The sequence below is a fragment of the Thunnus thynnus genome, chromosome 18 (genome assembly GCF_963924715.1).
Source record: "Thunnus thynnus chromosome 18, fThuThy2.1, whole genome shotgun sequence".
Classification (NCBI taxonomy): Eukaryota; Metazoa; Chordata; class Actinopteri; order Scombriformes; family Scombridae; genus Thunnus; species Thunnus thynnus.
In genome coordinates, this window is record NC_089534.1 from 444,474 (window position 1) to 468,726 (window position 24,253).

Genomic DNA, 24,253 nt, shown 5'->3' on the forward strand with positions numbered 1-24,253 from the left:
GCCTCAGTGGGATTAGACAGTGACCTCTTCGCGGTTCCACGGACGGCGTTGCCTAGAACCGGGCTCCGGCTCATTCATGTTTGCGTCCAGGTCCGAGACGGCAGCAGAACCTGGCGGAACCTTCTGGTAGTTTAAACTGGCCTCAGGGATATGTTGGACCAGCTGGAAAGAGAATAGAGGGAGTCTGGCTCCGGTGATCCAACCTCTAAATATTCAAACCAGCGAGCAGCTGAACAGTGATGGCGGTGCTCCGTGAACGCATGCACCAAGTCAACATGCAGCTGCGATGGTGGGGGCAACAGTGTATGCAGTGAATTTTAGTACTGCTGGGATACAGAGCGTTATCAACAACAGGGAGACATGGGGAGGTGCAGGAAGATCCTACTGGTCACCAGCTACAGCTCCACGAACTGTCCCAAAACCAGTAAAACCAGTTCATTAAAGTGCACGACAATTGAAGTTTACTAATGAGAAAACTTCAGAGTGAGCACAAAACACATTTAAACAGGAATCAGGCTGAAAATCGACATCTGAGAGTGAACAGGGACCGATTTTAAAGACCAATTTTAGTTCAGTGCAACCTTGATAAGATTGAGTAGAGTAGAGGAGGTTGGGTCGGGCAGATTTGTGTAGATTATAGAAAGGTGAAGTGGGGTCAGGTAGCATAAAGTAGGGTTGGCACAGGTACAGAGGGGTAGAATTGGGTCCAATAGTAAACAGTATGGTAGGGTTAGGTCAGGTAAAGCAGCCAGAGTTGGGTCGGATTGTGTTGGTGGAGCAAAGTAGGGTAGATTAGGGTCAGGTAGAATATAGCAGAGTAGAGCTGGATCGAGTAGAGTAGAGTAGAGCACAGATGGATTAGGTAGAGTAAAGCAGGGTAGAGTTGGGTCAGTTACAGTATAGTAGAGCAGGTTCAGGTGGAATAGATTAGGGTTGTGTTGGGTCAAGAGGAAAGAGTAGAAATTAGAATTAAAATTAAATGATATTAAAATTGAAAATAGTCTATTTTAGCTAAAATTGTTACATAAGATAAAAATAGTAGTTCAATTTAAAATAAAAACATGCAAATAAAAAATGTCAACAGCGTTCCGATTTTCTTTGTCCCCACACGACCCCTGAGGTGATTATGACAAATTACCGACAGCATCAGTTGCAGGTCGATTTACAGGAAACACTGCGACAATTACGAGCTCAAATCTTTAGGCTCGGCTCTAGGCCTATAGAGAAGATATTATGTTTGTCAAAATGAAACGTTGGTTATTACCGACCAAAGACAAAGTAGAGGAGCACAAAGAAGCACCAAAGCATCGTGTGGGTAAGGAGAACATAAATCAGCAGTCAGACCAGCCTTCCTCCAAGTGTTGAAAGTATCGAGAGGAATATATCCAGTATGGATTCACGTGTCGTCGTAAACAAAGTACAACATCCCCACTGTGCACTAAGGTGCTTGCATGTGAAAACCTAAAGTTGGTAAAAATGCTATGACACTTGAAAAAAGCAAAAGTTGCAAGGCCAAAAAAAAGTCCTAACTAAACAAACAACAATCCCTGCTAAAGCTCAAAAGGCATCATATAAGGTGCCATATTTATTTACACAGGAAAAAATGCCACACGATCAGGGAAATCCTAATCAAACCTGCTGCTACAGCTATAAGTCCCACTATACATAGGCATAAACTGGCCCGTGAATTAGAATCAGTGTCACTGTCTAATGGGACCAGTGCGTCACCGACCTAAACCAGGACATCAAGTGTCAGCTGGTTAACAGAGTGAAGAAAAGGAAATACGCTTTATGTAAATTTAATGCATTGTATTAATAGCAAAACATTTGACCAAGAGCTTAAAAGTGTTCTTGAGACTGCAATAAAGATGGTCAACTACATAAAATCACATCCACTGAACACCAGGCCGTTTGCCACTCTGCAACAAACTGGGATCAGAGCATGAGGGCCTGCTGTTCCATCCAGAAGTCAGGTGGCCTTCATGAGGGAATGTCCTCAGCCGCCTGTATGAGCTGTGGGACAAGGTGAGTTTATTTCTGATGAAGCATGGGTCCCAGCTCGCTGACCACCTGACTGACCCTGACTGGTTAACAAGGCCAGCATATTTGTCTTGTATATTTGACAAACTGATTGGACTTAATATGTCATTGCAAGATGAAAACACGAACATCCTGTTGCTGAATGATAAAATCATTGATAAAATCTTTCAGGAGGAAAGTTGCATATTTACTGCGCAAGTTGAAATGGGTCTGACTGATATGTTTCCTTAGCTGGAAGAATTCATGGAGGAAAATGAACTGTGTGGGTGAGGAAGTCTATCACTACCCACCTTCAAGCCCTCCTGGAGCACTTTAACAAGTATTTCCCAGAGGAAACAGCTCTGAAACAATATGACCGAATAAGTTCACCATTCACTGTAACAACCGCAAATCACCTGACATCTGACCTGGAGGACGCAGCGGAAGACAGCGTTTAATTCCAAGACACTGGCTGAGGTCTGGATTTCAGCCGAGAGGGAATACCCACAACTATCCAGGGCCGCAATGGATGTACTGACGCTGTTTGGCTCTACTTACATATGGATGTTAAACCCAAAGTGGACTTGCTGTGCTCCAAGCAGAGTGCCTAATGTTACTAGCCTATACTAAATTACTATATAAAATAATATTATGGTTGTTAGGCTGCTGTGTTCTTTTGTGTTGTCATTATGCCCGTGTTTGGATAGGAGGGATTGCGAGACTGTGGCACCGTTATTTTGGGGTTCGGGGGCTGAAAAGTTTGGAGACCCCTGGAATACGGCAGAATTATGGCCAAATCATGCTTCCTGCATTCCGCGTCCACGGATAGCTGTGGACTGTGGACGTGCACGAGGTTCCATTCATACTATGATCGGGGGTGTGAACAGGGTTGCAGCATGGGCAGCGAGGGTCCGTGCCCCTCTGCAAACATGAGCAGATGACGACATTTACATCACATGGACCCTCGCAGCCACACAGAAAGCATGATGGGCCTTTCGGCTGTTGGCTCTGGGAGAGTGAAGTCGGTAGAGTCGGGTGAGTTGGAGCAGATCTAGTTCAGGTGGAATAGATAAGGATTCCAGCCTGGATTTGTTTTGTGCTGACTCAGTAGCGTTGTTGATAATAATCTTCCATACAGGACCAACTGTCACTTATCAAGACAAATCTCAAAAGAATCAAATGTGTCACAGAACAATCCAACACTGGTGAGAGGGGAGTGTTTGGATCAGTGATGGGAAGTGTGGGATGGTGGAGGAGGAGAACCAATCACAGGGCAGGAGGAGTGATGAGTCAGAGTTAGACACCTGAGATGGTCGAACCCCACGTAAGTATGGATATGGCCTCTGTGCAGCAGAACAGAGAAATGAATCATGAGAATCCAAAGCATGATGAAGGCTCCTCAACCTGCAACCTGGAACTTCTACCAGCTCATTGTGGATGTTTCAAAACTCTGGGTGTCATATTTTATAAAAATAATGGGCAAAACTAAAAAAACACACTTTCCCTTCAAACTGGGAGCACACTGGAAGAATTCTGAATGAAGAGGTGACTTGGCATCAAACAGTTAAAGAAAGGATTCAGGATTATATTGAGATTTCTCCAGATCTCAAAATTAATTAAATTAAATATTAAACATTTTGTGGAATTGTGAAATAAATGAGAGATTTGAATCCTAAACATTTGACTGTCCTTCCTAACCTGACCTGTTTCTTATAGATCAGTTCAGACTGTCGTCCATCTTTAACATCATTGGTCATGAACAAATCACTGTTAAAATCCAGTTTATAAATCGTGTAATGTGTTCCCAGTTTAGATGTTGTGGTATGTGTGGTCGGTGTGGTAGCTGTGGTGCTGTGGGGGTGTTTGGTGGTTTGAAGCATGGCCCACCTCCTCCCGGGCAGAGATGGTGGAGGCTGGTGTGTTGGGCAGTGAGCTAGGTGAGGTGGTGGTGCCCATGCCGGAGCTCGGTGAGTCTCCGTCACCGGCCACATCATGGATTTCCTTCGCCAGGATGGCCAGATCTTTAGCCAAGTCCTGACTGAGCCTGCAGGGGAAACGCAAATAAAAGGTCAGCATGGCGGTTTGGGCACAACCTAAGAGACTCTTTGAATTAAAGGTACAGTATGTGTGAATATTTCACAGCTTTTTTACTTGGCGATCTCGGCGCTGTGCGTGGACCAGTTCTGGTAGGGGTCGACCTCATTCTGGTCCTCGTCTTCCTCTGTCTCCAAGGAGACAGATTTGGAGCGAGTAGCAGCTGTCCGGTGGCGAGGTGTCTGGGCGGAGGGATGGGAGGAGCGTTTGGCTTTCTGATTACTGGTGCTTGTCTTATATTCTTCCTCAGAGGAAGAGGAGAAGTCTGAGCCCTTCTGCCTGTGACGGGAACCTGTAAATATTTAAAATTGTATTAATTTTACTGATCTGCACATAGAAGTTCAAGGAGTTTATGGATCAGATGAGGCATCTTGAGTCTTAATCTTCTGTACAAACAATAACACCTTGAGCTATAAAAGCTGCTTCATTGAAAAAAAGTAGAGCGAACTGTACGATGTAGAGAGTGCTGCTGTAAGAAACATCCAATCAGACAGCTTCAGACTGTCGCCGTGCAGATGATGACGGGGTTAAGTTAGAGGTTGATCTTTGTAGAACTTGCTGGATGAATTAAAAATTTACATTTGGATTTTGGACCAATTTGGGATAAAGTCAGCCACTATCATGCAGTGTTTTGTTCTGAATATGATACAACTGTGATGTCGCTGCTCTGAATGGAGGCGTCTCCATAGCAACGGTGACAGATACTCATGACTGTTCAAGCATCTACAGAGAATTTCACTTGAGGAAGTCACAACGTCATAATATTGCTTTTCCTTTAGTTACAGCCAGGATATGGATTTATGCACTGAAGCACAGTCACACCCTAATTCCAAACATGACTGAAGATGATGGAGACTGACGCTGTAAAGCTCTGTTTCTATGGTAACAGCAGCAAACTCCAGGGGCTCTACAGCAGTAACTCAATGGGGATGAAAATCTGATGTGATTCTGTTGACAGAAAAAGGTCAGACTTTCCCAGCAGAATGTTAAAACAAAGGCTGGTCTTACTAACATTAAATTCAGTGCATAAAAACTACGCTCTGTGTTCATTAGAGGGAATTACAATAGATTACAGTTCAAGAGGATTAGATTATTAAACCTGACTACTCTGGTCCTGACTGAAATGTGTCTGTAGCATCTAGTATCAAAAACTGTCAAGTACTGAAAGCTGTCATCAAATGTCTGGTCACATTAATATTTTTATTTTTCGATCAGATAGTTCCTAATTCAAATCACAACTTTGTCAGTTTTATTTCTATTTGCCATCATTTTCCTTGTATATATTTCTGAAGATTGTTGTGTTGTGTGTGAACACACTGAGAGCCACTAAACCGGAGTCAAATTCCTTGTATGCATAAACAAAGTTCTTGTGAATAGATTAAATTAGACACTAGAGTTTCCCAATGATGCAACAATGTGTGTCAAGATGCTGCAAATGTGTGGTCTTACATAAAAATAATGTGTATGTGTATTTGCTGCCCTTAAGTTGTACCCAACCTGATACTGTTGGCATCAAGCTGACAACAAGATGGCAAGATTTGGTCATTTGAAAGCGGCATGGCTAAGTTAAAGACCAACAATTAGCTGGTCTAAACCAAGTCTTCATTTAAATACAGGAGTGTGTTCATGTTTGTTTGTAATTGATTTAGGGTTTGTTCAAAATCCTGCAGTGCTGTGCTGGATTAAAACTGACCAAAGCATTATGACATGCAGAGATATTAACAATCATCTTGGAGAGAGGCGAATTAGAATAAACCTCTATTCCTGGTCCTCAATCTTCAAATAGCCAGGACTCACCAGTGCTGGGGTACTTGGCTCCACTGGACCGGGTACGGGTCAGTGGTTGCTTCCCTGGAGCTCCACCCCCTCTGCTAGCTGCCTGGCGGGCGTCACCCACTGATGTCTTCCTGGTGGTAACAACAGACTCAGAGTTCCGATTGGAGAAACCAGTCCGGCCCGTGGAGGACGTCTCGTTGTCACTGGGAGCCGTGAAAGAGCCAGTCCTCTTTCTTGGCAATGCCAAGATGTCCAGCCTGGAAAGCTTCTTCACCTCAGTGGCCATTTTGGGAGGTGTAGCGATATGGTCTGAATTTTGGGAGGCCCGGTCAGTCTCAGCACCTTCATTATCTGAGGCTTCGCCCAGGCGTGCTCGTCGGAGCATAGATGCCCTGGTTGGCCGTGGTGCTGACAGGCTATTGGAGCGTGTCAGAACCTGCTGAGATGCCGTCTTAGGCGTCTTTCCATTATCATCTTTTTGAAGAGGGGCGATGACTTTTTTGCTGCGGCTGGACGGACGGGAAATTTCATGGTCAGATGATGTTGTTTCAGTCCAGTGTGGAGCTGAACCCTGCTGGCCCTCAGACAGATCCAGAGAGCCACGGTTGCCTGCACTGCGACGCATCTGAAAGCGCTTTGCTGCCTCTGCCTTACTTGATGCATCGGAAGGCGCCTGGTTTCGGCGTTTCTCAGAGAGCCGCTCGCGGGCAGTCAGCTGACGTCCCTTCTCTTGGATTGATGGGCTGGAGGAGGACTTCTCCTTTTGGAGGCTGCTGATGGCTGGACGCTTTTTAGGGGCAGAGCTGACTGCAGCATTTTTACTACTCACCTGGCTCACGGTGCTTGCTGTGTCCACATCTGACTCACCAGAAAGGGAGTCATCCATGTGGCTGGAGGAGCCTCCTTTCTTTGAGCTACGACCAGAGCCAGAAGATGGAAACTTGGTATCCAGAGAGGACAGAGCTCCATCGGCCTCCTGAAGGAAGGATTGTGTGTCCTGGATGTTCTCCCTCCTCTGCTCCATGTCTCTGATGGATGGGTGGCTGGAGATGTGGGGAAGCTTCTTCATCTGGACGGTGTCACTGGGTCGGTCTTTGGTGAAGCTCTCTTGCCGGACAAAGGATGACATGCAGCTGTCTTTAGTGGGGACAGAATCCTTGTCCTGTGTTTGGAGGTTTGGAGCAGAGCTGTTGGGTTTGACACCTGTCCTCCTGGGTTCATGCCCGCTAAGGTGTCGGATCAGAACAGTAGTAGGGGGAGTTTTTGCTGGGGGTTCTCGTGTCCTTTCAGACGGCACCGGACTCCTGGCCTGATCAGGTTTGCCTGGACTGTCTTCAGAACCAATGTAGAAGGAGGTTGATTTTGTGGATGGAGACACTTTCTCCTGACCCTTGAACTGAGGACCAGAGCCCCCTAGAGAAGTAGCTCCAGTCCTGGCCTGATTCTTCTTTGCTTTCTCCAGAATGGGTCCATCATCTGAGCGGCTGGCGTCACTCAAACTGTCTGGGTCAACGTCATCCTGAACAGACAGGCGCTGGGTGGAGTCCTGTGGGCGGGGAGTACCAGAGGCTTTGTCCAGGTGTTCCTGACCTTGATAAGATTCATGGCGAATCAGGATACTGGGGGTGGCACTATCCAGCTTTTCTGGGGGCACCTGGGGCAGTAGCCTTCTTGTCCTGGAGCTGTGGCTGGACTCGGACTCAGAGTTGTCGTAGTTGTAACTTCCCATCGACCGGCTCATGAGGCGCAAATCTATAAAAACAATTTAAGTTACCTCAATCCTTCATATTAATGCCACAACCACATGGGGGTGAATACTATAGTTTGATGAATAGAAACAACTTTTTCTACAATTTCCCACTTTCTTTTTGGTTCTTCCTCACTCTTTAAGGCCAATTCAGGCTTTCCATGTCTACATGGCCGTGAAGGCCCACACAATCCCTCTGTGGACGTCCACAAGCAGCCCAAAATTTGTGACCGCAAGGACTGTATGCTTTTGCAAATGCACAAACTGCATGTGCTAGAAAAGCAAACAGGACACTTGTCTTGTCTACTGAGTGTATGTGCTGTATTCCTATTTTCATTAAAGTGCTGGTGAGACAATGAAATACGATCCAGCAAGTCCAGTTGGAGTAACAGATTATTGTGTTGAAGATGATCAGAAAAACACGGCACAGCAGTTTGTAACATTCACAGACTGGACTGAACAACTCTGGAAATTTATCAGGCTGCAACCCTGCTTACTAGTGCGCACATGTGAAACATGCCTGTGTTGCAGACCCCCGATTGTAGCATGTATGGAACCATGTGCACATCTGCAGTCCACATGCAAGTTGGACACGGAAAGCATGAACTGGCCTTAAGACTCAAATGAGGAAAGGACAATCGTAATCAGATGTGATTATCCAGGTAACATATCCAGATATACATCTCATATTACTGGAAGGTGGAAGTATGGAGGGTTGATATCCAGCCCTAAACACATCATATTTATGTTGTTCTGGCAGATTTTCAAAAGCACCTTCTAGGCATTCCCCTTGAGGTGGTGTGGAACCAGGTTCAGCATAGCTGTCCGCCAGACTGGCCCAACGGGAAACCCATTTAGGTCCTTCCAGACCTGCTGCATGAACAGGTGGAACCTGGAACACAGAACAATTTGATAAACAACATAAAAGGATGGTAATGAGGGACAAAAACAGTACAGCAAGACTTGAGTAAAATATGCAACAGGAGAAACTGAAGGAACAACAACACTAGTCTGCATGCACTGGGATCAGAACATGCTGCAGAGGTGATTTTCCAGGTTCTGATTCAGTCTGGCATTGGTTATTACCTGTATGGGGCCTGTTGGGGGGCCGCTGATAGCAGCTGGGATAAAGCCATGCAACGGGTCCACAGTGCTAGGCAGGTTAGCTTGCTCATCCTTGCCATCATTTATTACAGGCCTATACACTCCTGTGTTCACACCACTGTACTCTGGAGAGTCGAGGACACCAAACACCTGTCAGAGCACAGGGCATGCATGAGGAGGGGGGCAGGACCACCACATCAGGAAGGAGCAAGAAGGACAAGAGGTTTCATGCATCCCCAAAGCAATTTAAAACACTGTCTATGTAAGCACACGTCTCACGGGAAAATAGTTCCAGTTCTCAGTTGTTGAACTTTGACAACTGAGAACATTGAACATTGAAAAGCAAGGACCCCCACCCTTTTCTGCACCGCGGACCATTTTTGTACTAACAAGACGGGCCACTTTGGGGGAGTGGAGGAACTATTACCATGACCGTCATAAAGACTCAGCTGTAAGTTGGTCAAATGTTTGGATATAACACATTAGGTCTCTCAGTTTCCCTACAAAGAAACTCTCAAGTTTGTTTTTGTATTTTATGTGTTTGCTTGCTAGATGCAACATTAATAACTACACAGTACAAGCAGATTGAGTAGTGTCATGCCCACAGCTTCAACTGAGGTCTCACCATACTTGAGAATAAATCATCAATTTTTACAGGTTTATAAACCAAGTGCTGTTTTACTTTTATTTGAGTAGTTTTCTATTCACCAACTTGAATAATTTTTCAGTGAGTTGTTGCACTTGTCTCTATTTTTTCCATCATCAGTAAGAACCATGAATGCTGCTCCACAGAAGGAACTGTGCATCTTCAGTAGCTAAAAACACTGAGGATCTAACTTTTTGTCACTGTGAGTTCACCTGATCGATCATGTTGCGAGCCTCCTCCACCTCTTTGTCCTGCGACTCGGTCTCGATGGTGTAGGTCCCGGCATCACTCAGGCTGTCATCCTCCTCATTCCTCACCATTCTCGGAGAACCTCTGGGGTCTCCTCCGCGGACACCAAGGGCAAGCATGGGGGACATTAGAGGTCCTGAGGAATGGACCGGAGAGGCAGTCTGGCCAGCAGCATTGGTGGGGATAGAGGACTTTGACATTGGTTGAGGTTGTAAGGGGGAGGAAGGGTAGGAAACTGCAGAAGGAGCTGGAGGCTCTTGTGGGGAGGGAATTCTAGCATTTGGAGGCGACACCATCACCGGCGGCGCAGACATCGGTGGAGGAGATGTCTTTTCCCTTGTTGGGGAGGTGTCTTGTTGACCCGAATCTTTCAGGAATTCAGCAGCGAACTCCTGGGCGAGCTTAGACTTCTTCCCAACGCTGCCGAAGGGTCTGATGATGATGCCTGAAGAGGAGCGAGAGGAGGAGCCAGATGAGGCTGCTTCCCCCTCCGTCTTTTCCCTCTTCAGAGAACTTGACCTCTGGGGGCCACCGTGGCCCTGACCCTTCAGAGGAACTGTCACCTGCTGGGTGGGAGGGATATGGCCATGTACGGATGCCGGCCTCTCGCCGCCTTTCCGTCGCTCCAGCTTGGCCTTGAGGGCAGAGTAGGAGTCAGCATGGGCGGGGTTGTGCGTGAAGGACTGCGAGCGCTTCTTGCGTGGGTGGTCATCGAAGAACTCAATGATGAAGGCCTGCTGGGTGAGGTGCTCAGGTGGCCCCTGCTTGGGTGATTCTGTAGTGGGGGACTGAGCCTGAGGAGGGCTCTGGGAAAGTGGCCGCTCTGGGGCCACTGGTGAGGCCGGGGCCGGTCTGGGCGGAGAGTACTGCAGTGGCTGGTGTAGCGTCTGCGTTGGAGCAGGTGGTTGGCAGTGGATGGACTGCACTGATTGGACAGTTTGCTGCGATGACTCCGACTGCTCCGATTGGATAGAGTGTTGAGAGTGGACAGAGTGGTGGGATTTACTCCTCCTTCCTTTGAGTACCGGGTCCTCGGAGTCACTCTGGGTCCCATCCTCATGATGGTGACCTGACAACAAGAATAAAGACCTCCATTAATCAGCGTGTTTACTAAGAACATGAAGTGTTATTAGTCGTACCGATCCCACTGAGAATCAACAGTCCAGCCTGCAGCTCTGAGCAGCTTTCAGCTCTTTGTTTTGGTTTTCTGGTCATCTGGTTGAGTCCCTGAGGCTATAACTGGCCCCCACCTCCACCTCCACCTCCCTCCTTTATGAAGCCATAAGCAGCTGCTCAAAGACTGACCTGCACATGTCGAAGGCTGCAGAGCTGTGGACGGGTCAAAGGCAGTGGAAATTTCCCAGTGGGTATTAAACTTGGTGCTTAGACTCATGCAACATGTATTCTAAGGTGTTCCTGTTTAGTAGCTCAAAATATGGCAGGTGGGAATGAAAACGATTACAACTAGCCGCTGCGCCTGATTTCTGACCTCATTTCACTTTTGTCATACACACAAATCTGGATAAAAGTTTAAAGTTCTGCTATCGTCAGTGTTCACTACAGTCACAGTATGAACAAACATCCTCATGATTTATCTGTTCTTAGAGTCTTGGAACTAAACATGTTTCTCCTGAGTGTGACGCTAGAGGAAAGAATATCTAACAGGTTCATCCTCTGAGAGGCAGGAATCAGATCAGGACAACTGATCGAAGTCTGATCATTAGGTGTAGAATAAAACATTGGGATTCATCCGCTGACGATTTCATGGAAATCTGGCCAGCAAGTAATAAGATATGTCGCTAAGAACCAAAGTATTGGACAGACATCATTAGGTGTAAAGTATAAATAGAGCTAAACACTGACTGTGATTATCCGTCTCTAAAAACACCTGAACGGCCCTTTAATGACACAGGTTCTGACCTTTGAGAGTCTTGATGTTCATGGCGAGGTCACTCTTGGTGCTGTAAACATCTTCACAAATCGGACGCCTCTTCATCATGCTGACATCACTGTGGACCAGCCAATCAGCCACCTTGCTCTCTGCTGACATCACCTCAGTGGGCGTGGCGGTGGGGATGGTGGCCTTGGTGGACGGAGTCTGTTGCTTCCTCTGGCGGGTGGAGAACTTGGTCACATGATCTTTGATCTTGATCTTGCCGGGCATGCAGTCGTCAAACTCGATGGTGAAGGAGGCGTGGCTCTGAACGACGGGCGGGGTCGGGGTGGGAGGAGAGGGCGGGGCTGGGGCTGGGGGTGTGTCCGTGTCCTTAGTGGGGATCTCGTGGAGCTCCGCCCCCAAGGTTTTGGGCTGCTGGAAGTCCTTGGTGGGGATCTCGAAGTAGCTCGGTTCACGGTGGTACGAAGAGAAGATGGCCTTTGGCTGGGAGTCTGATAGAGATCCGGTAAAATCTGGATCCACAGACGAAGCGTCTTTCTGCATTTCTGATGAAAACAGAAACGTTACTGAAGACAAAAATAAGAATTTATTATAATATAGAGTGTACTCAGAATAATAAGTGTATCCCATGACAAATTGATAAATAAATATAGTCTCAGCGTTAGATAATAAAAAACACTCTGCTGCTCTTTTTATTGATTTAACGAAGGTTGACCCCTTTTCTTCTTTTCTTTCTTCTTTGGGTTTTGACAATGCCAACTGTCTGTGCTTTCAGAATTATCTCTCTGATCAGTCGCAGTGTGTCAAGATACGTAATATTCAGTCCTCTTTTATCCTCATTATAAAGGGAGTTCAAGGTTTAAGATCCATTACAGGAGATAGTTATGGGATACTTTACTTCATTTCTATATCAAAACACTGTCCTGCTGCTCTGTCATTATTACTGTGTGTATTTATTTATAAAGTTATTTCAAAACATCCATTTACAGAGGATTTCAATTCATAAAATGATGATGATGATGAAATAGAGATGAATAAATAATGAACAAGAGACGCTTTACATTAAGAGGAAACAACAACAGAAACAGAATCTTTTATTCTACATCAGATGATAAAATATTTTTACCTGGATGGGTCTCATCGCTGGTCTGAACTTTATTCCCATAATCCTCCTCTCCCCACCAGGACGGCTGACCGTACAGAGGGGTGGGCCGACTCACCGGAGCCTCTGTCACAAACAGCACAATACACTTCAAACAGAGTATAATATAGTACAGTGTAGTAATATGTAAACCATTTGTTGGCTGTTTATTTCTTACATTCTGAATTGTTATAGTCAATAATAAACGTGGTACAACCTGCTCTGGCTGTGATGTAATCTACTGTGTTTGTAAATAAAGTTAGTTTGAATTGGAAAGAGAGAACGTCACATATTCACTTTATATCGTCATTATTGAGCTGATGAAGGGCTAAATCTAAAATAAACAGGGATTTATTAGATGAATCTACTATGACTCACTAAAATAATAATTATTATATACTTAGACACAGTTTTGACATATTACACCATCATTTCTCTCATAATATTCTGTCTTTTATTGTTTAGTTTTGTTTTCCTGGCAGGACGAGAAGCTCGACACTGAAACTACAGCAGCAGTTAAATCAGCTGAACATCCAAACGTCAGAATCACACATTAATTAATTAATCACATCAATTAATCACATTAACCCTTTAAACACCCAGCGACACCTCAACCTGCCGACAGAAGAGACGTTCATGTTTAAATACCTGCTCATCTTCAGTACACGTTATTCACAGTATTTCATCTCAGAACGATCCAACATCATCTACACTCTGGTTATTAGTAGTATTATTTACTGTCATTTGGGTTCTAGTACTTGTAGTATTATTTGCAGTATTATTTGCAGTATTGCATACCCTGTGTCTTGGTACTGTGTTGTGGGGTTATTTGCAGTATTATTTGCAGTATTATTTGCAGTATTGCGTACCCTGTGTCTTGGTACTGGGGCTTTTGTCGGGTCGTGTTCGCTCCTCCAGTTCGGCTCGTTTGCCCTCTGAAGCCTTCAGACTCATCTGCAGCTGACTGGTGTATTTCTCATGCTGGAACAGAAACATGATACTACTGATGTTACTGCGTGTAGCAGCAGGTTTACTTCCTGTTGTCCTCATTGTGATGGACAAACTGAAAGATCTTCAGTCACACACTCATCTGTGAAAGCTGTTTTCCACTGAGAGGTGTCTGTTTAGTTCAGTGAGAGCAGGTCTTAGATGTTTGTGTCTCCAGGTGTGATTCACCTGCAGGTGTCTTCAGGAACTCGTTGCTCCTGTTAATCTCACAGTGACTCTGAGTCTCTTTCATTAATTTGTTCTTCTGAGACGAACATTAAAACAGAATCTGAGATGCAGAGAGTCCACAAACACTGAGGCCTACATCTCCCATAATGCACCTGGACAGTGTCTTTCCTTTCTCTCTCTGCTCCCACTGTGTCCTGCTGTCACTCTCTAACACACACACACACACACACACACACACACACACACACACACTCACACACACACTCACACACACACACACACACACACACTGACCTTCAGTGCCTCCTCTGGGACTTTGTGTTGACTTTTCTCCAGAACATAAACATGAGAGTGTGAAGCGGCGGTTAAGAACCATATTAAAATCATACAATAGTGATACACTAGCACACACTAACACACACTGACACACTGACACACTAACACACACACACACTAACACACTAACACACACTGACACACTAACACACTAACACACACTGACACACTAACACACTAACACACACTGACACACACTAACACACACTAACACACTAACACACACTAACACACTAACACACTAACACACTAACACACACTAACACACACTAACACACTAACACACACTAACACACACTAACACACACTGACACACTAACACACACTAACACACACTGACACACTAACACACTAACACACTAACACACACTGACACACTAACACACTAACACACACTAACACACACTAACACACTAACACACACTGACACACTAACACACACTGACACACTAACACACTAACACACTAACACACACTAACACACACTAACACACTAACACACACTAACACACTAACACACACTGACACACTAACACACACTAACACACTAACACACACTAACACACTAACACACACTAACACACACTAACACACACTAACACACTAACACACACTAACACACACTAACACACACTAACACACACTAACACACTAACACACTAACACACACTAACACACACTAACACACACTGACACACTAACACACACTAACACACACTAACACACACTGACACACTAACACACTAACACACACTAACACACACTAACACACTAACACACACTAACACACTAACACACACTAACACACACTAACACACTAACACACACTGACACACTAACACACACTAACACACACTGACACACTAACACACTAACACACTAACACACACTAACACACACTGACACACTAACACACTAACACACACTAACACACACTAACACACACTAACACACTAACACACACTAACACACACTGACACACTAACACACTAACACACACTAACACACTAACACACACTAACACACTAACACACACTGACACACTAACACACACTAACACACACTAACACACTAACACACACTAACACACTAACACACACTGACACACTAACACACACTAACACACTAACACACACTAACACACTAACACACACTAACACACACTAACACACACTAACACACTAACACACACTAACACACACTAACACACACTAACACACACTAACACACTAACACACTAACACACACTAACACACACTAACACACACTGACACACTAACACACACTAACACACACTAACACACACTGACACACTAACACACTAACACACACTAACACACACTAACACACTAACACACACTAACACACTAACACACACTAACACACACTAACACACTAACACACACTGACACACTAACACACACTAACACACACTGACACACTAACACACTAACACACTAACACACACTAACACACACTGACACACTAACACACTAACACACACTAACACACACTAACACACACTAACACACTAACACACACTAACACACACTGACACACTAACACACTAACACACACTAACACACTAACACACACTAACACACTAACACACACTGACACACTAACACACACTAACACACTAACACACACTAACACACACTAACACATTAACACACACTGACACACACTGAAACACTAACACACACTGACACACACTGACACACTAACACACACTAACACACACTAACACACACTAACACACTCTAACACACACTATCACACTAACACACACTAACACACACTAACACACACTGACACACTAACACACTAACACACTAACACACACTAACACACACTAAACCCACTGACACACACTGACACACTAACACACACTAACACACTCTAACACACTAACACACTCTAACACACTAACACACACTAACACACACTAACACACTCTATCACACTAACACACACTAACACACACTAACACACACTAACACACACTGACACACTAACACACTATCACACTAACACACACTAACACACTAACACACACTGACACACACTAACACACACTAACACACTAACACACTAACACACACTGACACACTGACACACTAACACACACACACACACTAACACACTAACACACACTGACACACTAACACACACTAACACACTAACACACACTAACACACACTAACACATTAACACACACTGACACACACTGACACACTAACACACACTGACACACTAACACACACTAACACACACTAACACACACTAACACACTAACACACACTAACACACTAACACACACTAACACACACTAACACACACTAACACACGCTAACACACTAACACACACTAACACACTAACACACACTAACACACTAACACACACTAACACACACTAACACACACTGACACACTAACACACTAACACACACTAACACACACTAACACACTAACACACACTAACACACTAACACACACTAACACACACTAACACACTAACACACACTGACACACTAACACACACTAACACACACTGACACACTAACACACCAGCACACTAACACACACTAACACACACTGACACACTAACACACACTAACACACTAACACACACTAACACACACTGACACACTAACACACTAACACACACTAACACACTAACACACACTAACACACACTGACACACTAACACACTAACACACACTAACACACTAACACACACTGACACACTAACACACACTGACACACTAACACACACTAACACACACTAACACATTAACACACACTGACACACACTGAAACACTAACACACACTGACACACACTGACACACTAACACACACTAACACACAGTAACACACACTAACACACTCTAACACACACTATCACACTAACACACACTAACACACACTAACACACACTGACACACTAACACACTAACACACTAACACACACTAACACACACTAAACCCACTGACACACACTGACACACTGACACACACTAACACACTCTAACACACTCTAACACACACTATCACACTAACACACACTAACACACACTAACACACACTGACACACTAACACACTATCACACTAACACACACTAACACACTAACACACACTGACACACACTAACACACTAACACACTAACACACACTGACACACTGACACACTAACACACACACACACACTAACACACTAACACACACTGACACACTAACACACACTAACACACTAACACATTAACAAACACTGACACACACTGACACACTAACACACACTGACACACTAACACACACTAACACACACTAACACACACTAACACACTAACACACACTAACACACACTAACACACACTAACACACACTAACACACTAACACACACTAACACACACTAACACACACTAACACACTAACACACACTAACACACTAACACACACTAACACACACTAACACACTAACACACACTAACACACTAACACACACTAACACACACTAACACACTAACACACACTAACACACACTAACACATTAACACACACTGACACACACTGACACACTAACACACACTGACACACACTGACACACTAACACACACTAACACACACTAACACACACTAACACACTCTAACACACACTATCACACTAACACACACTAACACACACTAACACACACTGACACACTAACACACTAACACACTAACACACACTAACACACACTAAACCCACTGACACACACTGACACACTAACACACACTAACACACACTAACACACTCTAACACACACTATCACACTAACACACACTAACACACACTAACACACACTGACACACTAACACACTATCACACTAACACACACTAACACACTAACACACACTGACACACTAACACACACACACACACACTAACACACTAACACACACTGACACACTAACACACTAACACACACTAACACACACTAACACATTAACACACACTAACACACACTGACACACTAACACACACTAACACACTAACACACACTAACACACACTAACACACTAACACACACTAACACACACTAACACACTAACACACACTAACACACACTAACACACTAACACACACTAACACACACTAACACACACTAACACACACTAACACACTAACACACACTAACACACTAACACACTAACACACACTAACACACTAACACACACTAACACACACTAACACACACTAACACACTAACACACACTAACACACACTGACACACTAACACACACTGACACACTAACACACACTAACACACACTAACACACTAACACACACTAACACACTCTAACACACACTATCACACTAACACACACTAACACACATTAACACACACTGACACACACTAACACACTAACACACTAACACACACTAACACACTAACACACACTGACACACTAACACACACACACACACTAACACACTAACACACACTAACACACACTAACACACACTAACACACTAACACACTAACACACACACACACACACTAACACACTAACACACACTAACACACACTAACACACACTAACACACTGACACACTAACAGCCATCGATGATGCTGCTGACTGAAGGATATCGTATCCGAAGCGGATGATGTCGGACAGTTTGAGGGTGATGTAGGTCTGATCAGGAATCCTCAGATCGTTCACAAACGTCTGCAGGAGACAAAAACACAAAAATCACATTCAGTAAAATTAATTTTACATTTTTTCTGCTGTTTGAATCTTGTGCTCTGTGGAGCCTCAGAGACACAACAAACACTAAACAGGATGTTGTTGTTGTTGTTTCATAGTTGTTGATGTTTTCTGCTTTCAGCTGAATCATCTGGAAGATTTTCTGTGTCAAAGAAACTAAAAACTTGAGATGAAATGTGTAAAGCTGAAATCCTACAGCAGGTTTTTCTTTGTTTGTTTCCTGTGTTGTTGTGTTGTTTACATGTTTTTGTTTATGGTTGTGCAGTTTGGTGTCTCACCCCGTTCAGGCTGCCCAGGTCTTTCACCAGGTGTTCATCAGTAGTCGGGTTGTAGTTGATGACGGCGTGTTGTTTGTCTACGCTGCGAGACTGAGAGAAGAACGTTTACAGACCAGCAGTCAGCAGAACAAACACAGACTGAACTACAAATTCACATCTCAAGTAAACTTTTAGAACATCGATTCAACAATAACGAGCCCACAGAAACACGTTTTACCGTTTATTTGTTTGTTATCAATCATTTATAGATGCCAAAACATTATTTCACAATGTCTTTACAGTTATTATGTTGAACCGTGTTACAGCTGCTCAGTGACTGGCTGAACACACTGTCATACTTCTGCTTCTGATCTATCTGATTGATCACTTTTATTCAGTTTGTATCAGCTGTGTGATTTGTCACTTAATACGCTGACGACAGTCTGCTTTGTGTCTTTAAACTTTCTGGAACTAAACACGGATAAAGACTAAAGTTCTGATCATATTTTATTCATGTTGTCTTTGGTCCAAACTTCAACTTTAATCATTAAGAATTTTGTTTACAAATCAGAAATATCACAAAAGTTCCCTTAAAACTGAGTTTAACAACTAAAGAAAGCTGGAAACAAAAAGAACTCTGTGATTCAGCCTGAAGACGAAGTTTATCTCCAGATTCAGATCAGCTGACGGGTTAAAACATTTAAAACCATCTGCACTACATTTTATTTTATTTCTGAATGTTTGATTGTTCCCTGAAACTCTTTCTGTATTTTCTGTGAAGCAGCTTGAACATCAGAATGAATATAAATATAACTTTCAACTTCTTTATAAATGTTTTATTTAACCGTTATCTGCTTCTCTGCATCACCAGCTTCAGTCACTTTAATGCTGAGCTGAATCATCTGTATCATATGACCAATAACGTGATCAGAATCATAAACAGACAGATCAATAATCAGGCGATCAGTCGTCTCACCTGCAGCATCAGCTCACAGTCCTCTCGGCCGACAAAGATCATCTCTTTGGGGAGGCGATGCCGAGTGCCGGAGCTGCTCACCAGGAACCATGATGTCACACTCATCTTCACAGGCCTGCTGGGAAACCCCAGAGCATCCTGGGAAACAGAGGCCAGACAGGAAGAGAGAGAGAGAGAGAGAGAGAGAGAGAGAGAGAGAGAGGGATGAACGAGCTCCACGTCCTGTTTGTTTGTTTGTTAAAAAGAGGAAAGAAAGAGGAACGTCTGGATGAATAATATTAGAAGATAATGAGAGTCAAACAGCAGAGGAGCAGTTTGTGTCTGAGGTTCAGTCAGCTGATCGTGTTTCAGCTCTGAAACAGAGAACAGAGCCGCTGCTGTTGGATTCTCTCATTACAGTTAATTATCAGCAACAAAACCTGCTGAACATCACATTCACCAGCGTGTCCTTTACAACATACAGTCAGTAACAATCACGCTCTGATCATGTTCAGCCTGTTTCTGCTTTCATGACCGAAACTGTTTCAGAGTTTCTGTTCAGAAACATTTAGAATAAAGTTCAGATGTTTTACAGCGGAGTGAAGCTGCTGCAGATGTTTACAGATGTTTGTGTCTCTGTGATCATTTAAACATCAGTACAGTCGATCTCACTTCGACCTGTTTGTGTTCATTTTATCAGATGATGTGATCAATAAATAATGATCTGATCTGCAGCAGGAAAATATATGTTATCAGTGTCTCAATTTAACAAAATACTTTCTCGTTAAAACAGGAAAGGTTTCAGGTTATAATGAGTTAATTATTCACATTATAAAGACAAAATAAAAGCTTCCACTGTTATAAGAAAAGCATCTTGTATTAAATAAACACATTTTCCTGTTTGAGGAAGATATTTTCTCATATAATGAATAATATAAAGGAATATCTTCATTAACAGTTGCAGTTCTGAGCTGCTGGTCAACAAATTATTTATGATCAGATTTCACATTTCTGATGTCTGACAACGGAAATAAAAAATGTGTCGATGAGAACAAACAAGATGGATTCATTAAAACACTGAACTCCAGTTACAAACAAGAAAAACTGGATTTGTTTTCTCACTAAAAATCAATTTGAGTCGATAAAGCAGCGACTCAATGTGTTATTATTATTATTATTGTTTTTTGTTTAGTATTGTATTATTGTTTATTATTGACCCAAACTGAAGCTTGTTATAATCTGCTCTACTCTTATTAAACTGACAGTTTGAGCTGCAGCTTGTTGTAACTCTGACTCACAGTAACATTTGAACCCTGTGAGACAAAGTCAGAAATAAATAAAAATGCAGCTTTAAAAATTAATTTAAAGTCAGCTGTTAATAAACAGCAGACCGGCAGACAGCAGGTTTCCTCCACATAATCTGATTAATCACTAATTAGTTATGAATGAGCAGCAGTCTGAACTCTGGCAGGTATTCTTCCATCACAGGAATATTATCATTATTTCCTTTAATAATCTGTTGATTGATCAGTGTATAAAATGCTGATCATTATTCCCTGAAGCCCAGATGAACATATTCAGATGTTGAGTTTACTGTCACAGAAAACTGGAAACTATCAAATATTCACATGTGAGAAGCTGCTGCCGGAGAAGATTTAGCATTTTTGCTTTAAAATTGACTTAAACAATTAATCAGATTTATCAAAATTGTGGACAAGTAATTATCTGTCAATCAATTAATCATCTAATCATTTCCAGTCAGTCATTAAACCAACAGTCAGTGTAATGATTCCTCCTGTTCATACTGACCATTAGAAGATCCCTTCATAATGACCTTACAATGGAAGTGATGGAGGACAAAATCCACAGTCTGAAGCTAATATGAAGCTTCAGCGTCCAAATGAGTCAAATCAAGTAGATATCTTTCAACGTTACAGTCTTTTTAGTGCCAAAGTCCCTCTTTTTGTTACTATACTTCCACCTGCAGCTCAACAGGGAAACACTGTCCGAGGAAACACAAAGAGGGAATTTGATGCTAAAAAGACTGTAAATGTGTCAGATATCCACTTGATATGACTAACTCAGACTGCTGAAGCTGAATAGAAGCTTCACACAGACTTTAAATGACTGTGTGGACACACTGTGGATTTTATCCTCCATCACTTCCATTGAAAGCACATTTGAAGGATCTTTTAATATCCAGTATGAACAGGAGGAATGATTACAGACACCTGACTGCTGGTTTATATTGATCTGCTGTCTGTAAACTCGCTTATAGATGAAACTATAGATACAGATTTACAGACATTAACCTGTCATACGTCACATCACGTGACCTGTTGTGACTGCAGCCTCTCTAATCTGACAGGAAGTGTCCTTGGAGCGGGTCAACCGGTGACATCCGTGACATCATCATCATCATCATCATCATCAATATTATCATCATCATCAATATCATCATCATCATCATCAACATCATCATCACCATACCGGCTCACCTGAACCGAGCCACACCCGGGATCACACACACACACACACACACACACACACACACACACACACACACACACACACACACACACACAGCCTGGATGCTGGAAGCGGCTCGTCAGTCACATCCAGCCGGGCCTCAGCGCTTCATCCGCGGCTGCAGGCCGGACAGCAGCAGCCGCTCCGGCCTGCAGCCGCGGAGTGGAGCCGGTAACGGAGAATGAAGCCGGGTGGGGGTGGGAGGGGGCAGACGGACAGACAGAACCGGGCAGACAGACAGACAGGACCGGGCAGACAGACAGACAGGTCTCCCCTCCTCCACGCCCTGCCCGCCTCCTGCAGCTCTTACCTCCGCTCCAGATGCGTCCGCCGCTCCGCCGCTGCTCTCCGCCGATTAAACCCCGGACTGACGCGCTGCGAGGCGGACAAAGCATGAGAGGCGTCCCGGAGGCGCGGAGCGGAGCGGAGCGGAGGGATGAGACGGTCGGTCGGTCTTGTCGGTCGGTGAGGATGCTGTTATGGCATCTCTGTCTCCTCCTGACGCACCAGCTGCCACCCGCTGCGTCAAGACGCACCGCGTTAGCGACGACGACACAGGAAGTGCAACCTGCAGCCTTCAAAATAAAAACCTGAGACTAAAACCAGAGCCTGAAACCTCTGATCAATAAACCTTTGATCAGATGATAACCCTCTGCTATACATACATATATATATGTATGTATGTATGTATACATACATACATACATACATATATATATGTATGTATGTATGTATGTATGTATACATACATACATACATACATTCATGGAGTTTGAGGGTTCTGTGCAGTATCTTAGCTGTTCCTAGGACTGCGCTCTTCTGGACAGAGACCTCAGATGTTGTACCCGGAATCTGCTGGAGCCACTCTCCCAGTTTGTGGGTCACAGCCCCCAGTGCTCCCATTACCACTGGCACCACTGTTGCCTTCACTCCCCACATCTTTTCTAGCTCCTCTTGGTATTTTTCGATCTTCTCGTGTTCCTTCTTCCTGATGTTGCTGTCGTGTGGGATCGCTACGTCTATCACCGCTGCCTTCTCCTGTTGTTTGTTGATCAACATGATGTGTGGTTGGTTAGCCATCACCAGTTTGTCAGTCTGGATCTGGAAGTCCCACAGGATCTTGGCTTGGTCATTCTCAACCACCTTAAGAGGTGTCTTCCATTGTGACCTTGGGACCTCCAGCCCATACTCAGTGCAGATGTTCCTGTACACTATGCCAGCCACTTGGTTATGACGTTCCATGTACGCTGTTCCTGCCTGCGTCTTACACCCTGCTATTATGTGCTGAACTGTCTCAGGAGCATCTTTGCACAGCCTGCACCTGGGGTCCTGTCTGGTGTGGTAGATCCCCGCCTCTATTGATCTTGTACTGAGTGCCTGTTCTTGTGCTGCCATGATCAGTGCTTCTGTGCTGTCCTTCAGTCCAACCTTTTCCAGCCACTGGTAGGATTTCTTGATATCAGCCACTTCGTCCCTCCATGATGGTTCCTCCTCCTCCTCTGTATCATCGGGTTTCTGCTGCCTGAGGTATTCACTGAGCAGTTCATCTTTGGGGGCCATCTTCCTGATGTATT

The 24,253-nt window shown here is 44.0% G+C and overlaps 1 protein-coding gene across 2 annotated transcripts in view; it reads right to left on the minus strand.

Annotated features, from left to right (window-relative positions):
- Window positions 1–23,231, minus strand: part of cep170bb (centrosomal protein 170Bb) — a 29,811-nt gene extending 6,580 nt beyond the window's left edge. Inside the window, exons 1-15 of one of the 2 annotated variants that reach the window (XM_067572767.1) lie at window positions 22,990–23,231; window positions 20,172–20,309; window positions 19,217–19,306; window positions 18,821–18,899; window positions 14,144–14,202; window positions 13,543–13,654; window positions 12,659–12,760; window positions 11,556–12,077; window positions 9,599–10,704; window positions 8,723–8,890; window positions 8,411–8,528; window positions 5,911–7,641; window positions 4,171–4,405; window positions 3,907–4,063; window positions 25–162 (exon numbers count right to left, since the gene is read on the minus strand). In XM_067572767.1, coding sequence (XP_067428868.1) covers window positions 25–162; window positions 3,907–4,063; window positions 4,171–4,405; window positions 5,911–7,641; window positions 8,411–8,528; window positions 8,723–8,890; window positions 9,599–10,704; window positions 11,556–12,077; window positions 12,659–12,760; window positions 13,543–13,654; window positions 14,144–14,202; window positions 18,821–18,899; window positions 19,217–19,306; window positions 20,172–20,276 — 4,722 coding nt within the window. In that variant the 5' untranslated portion in view covers window positions 20,277–20,309; window positions 22,990–23,231. Of the gene's footprint in view, window positions 1–24; window positions 163–3,906; window positions 4,064–4,170; window positions 4,406–5,910; window positions 7,642–8,410; window positions 8,529–8,722; window positions 8,891–9,598; window positions 10,705–11,555; window positions 12,078–12,658; window positions 12,761–13,542; window positions 13,655–14,143; window positions 14,203–18,820; window positions 18,900–19,216; window positions 19,307–20,171; window positions 20,310–22,989 lie in introns of those variants that run through there. The other variant, XM_067572766.1, reaches the window with a different exon arrangement.
- Window positions 23,232–24,253: the final 1,022 nt, after the last annotated feature.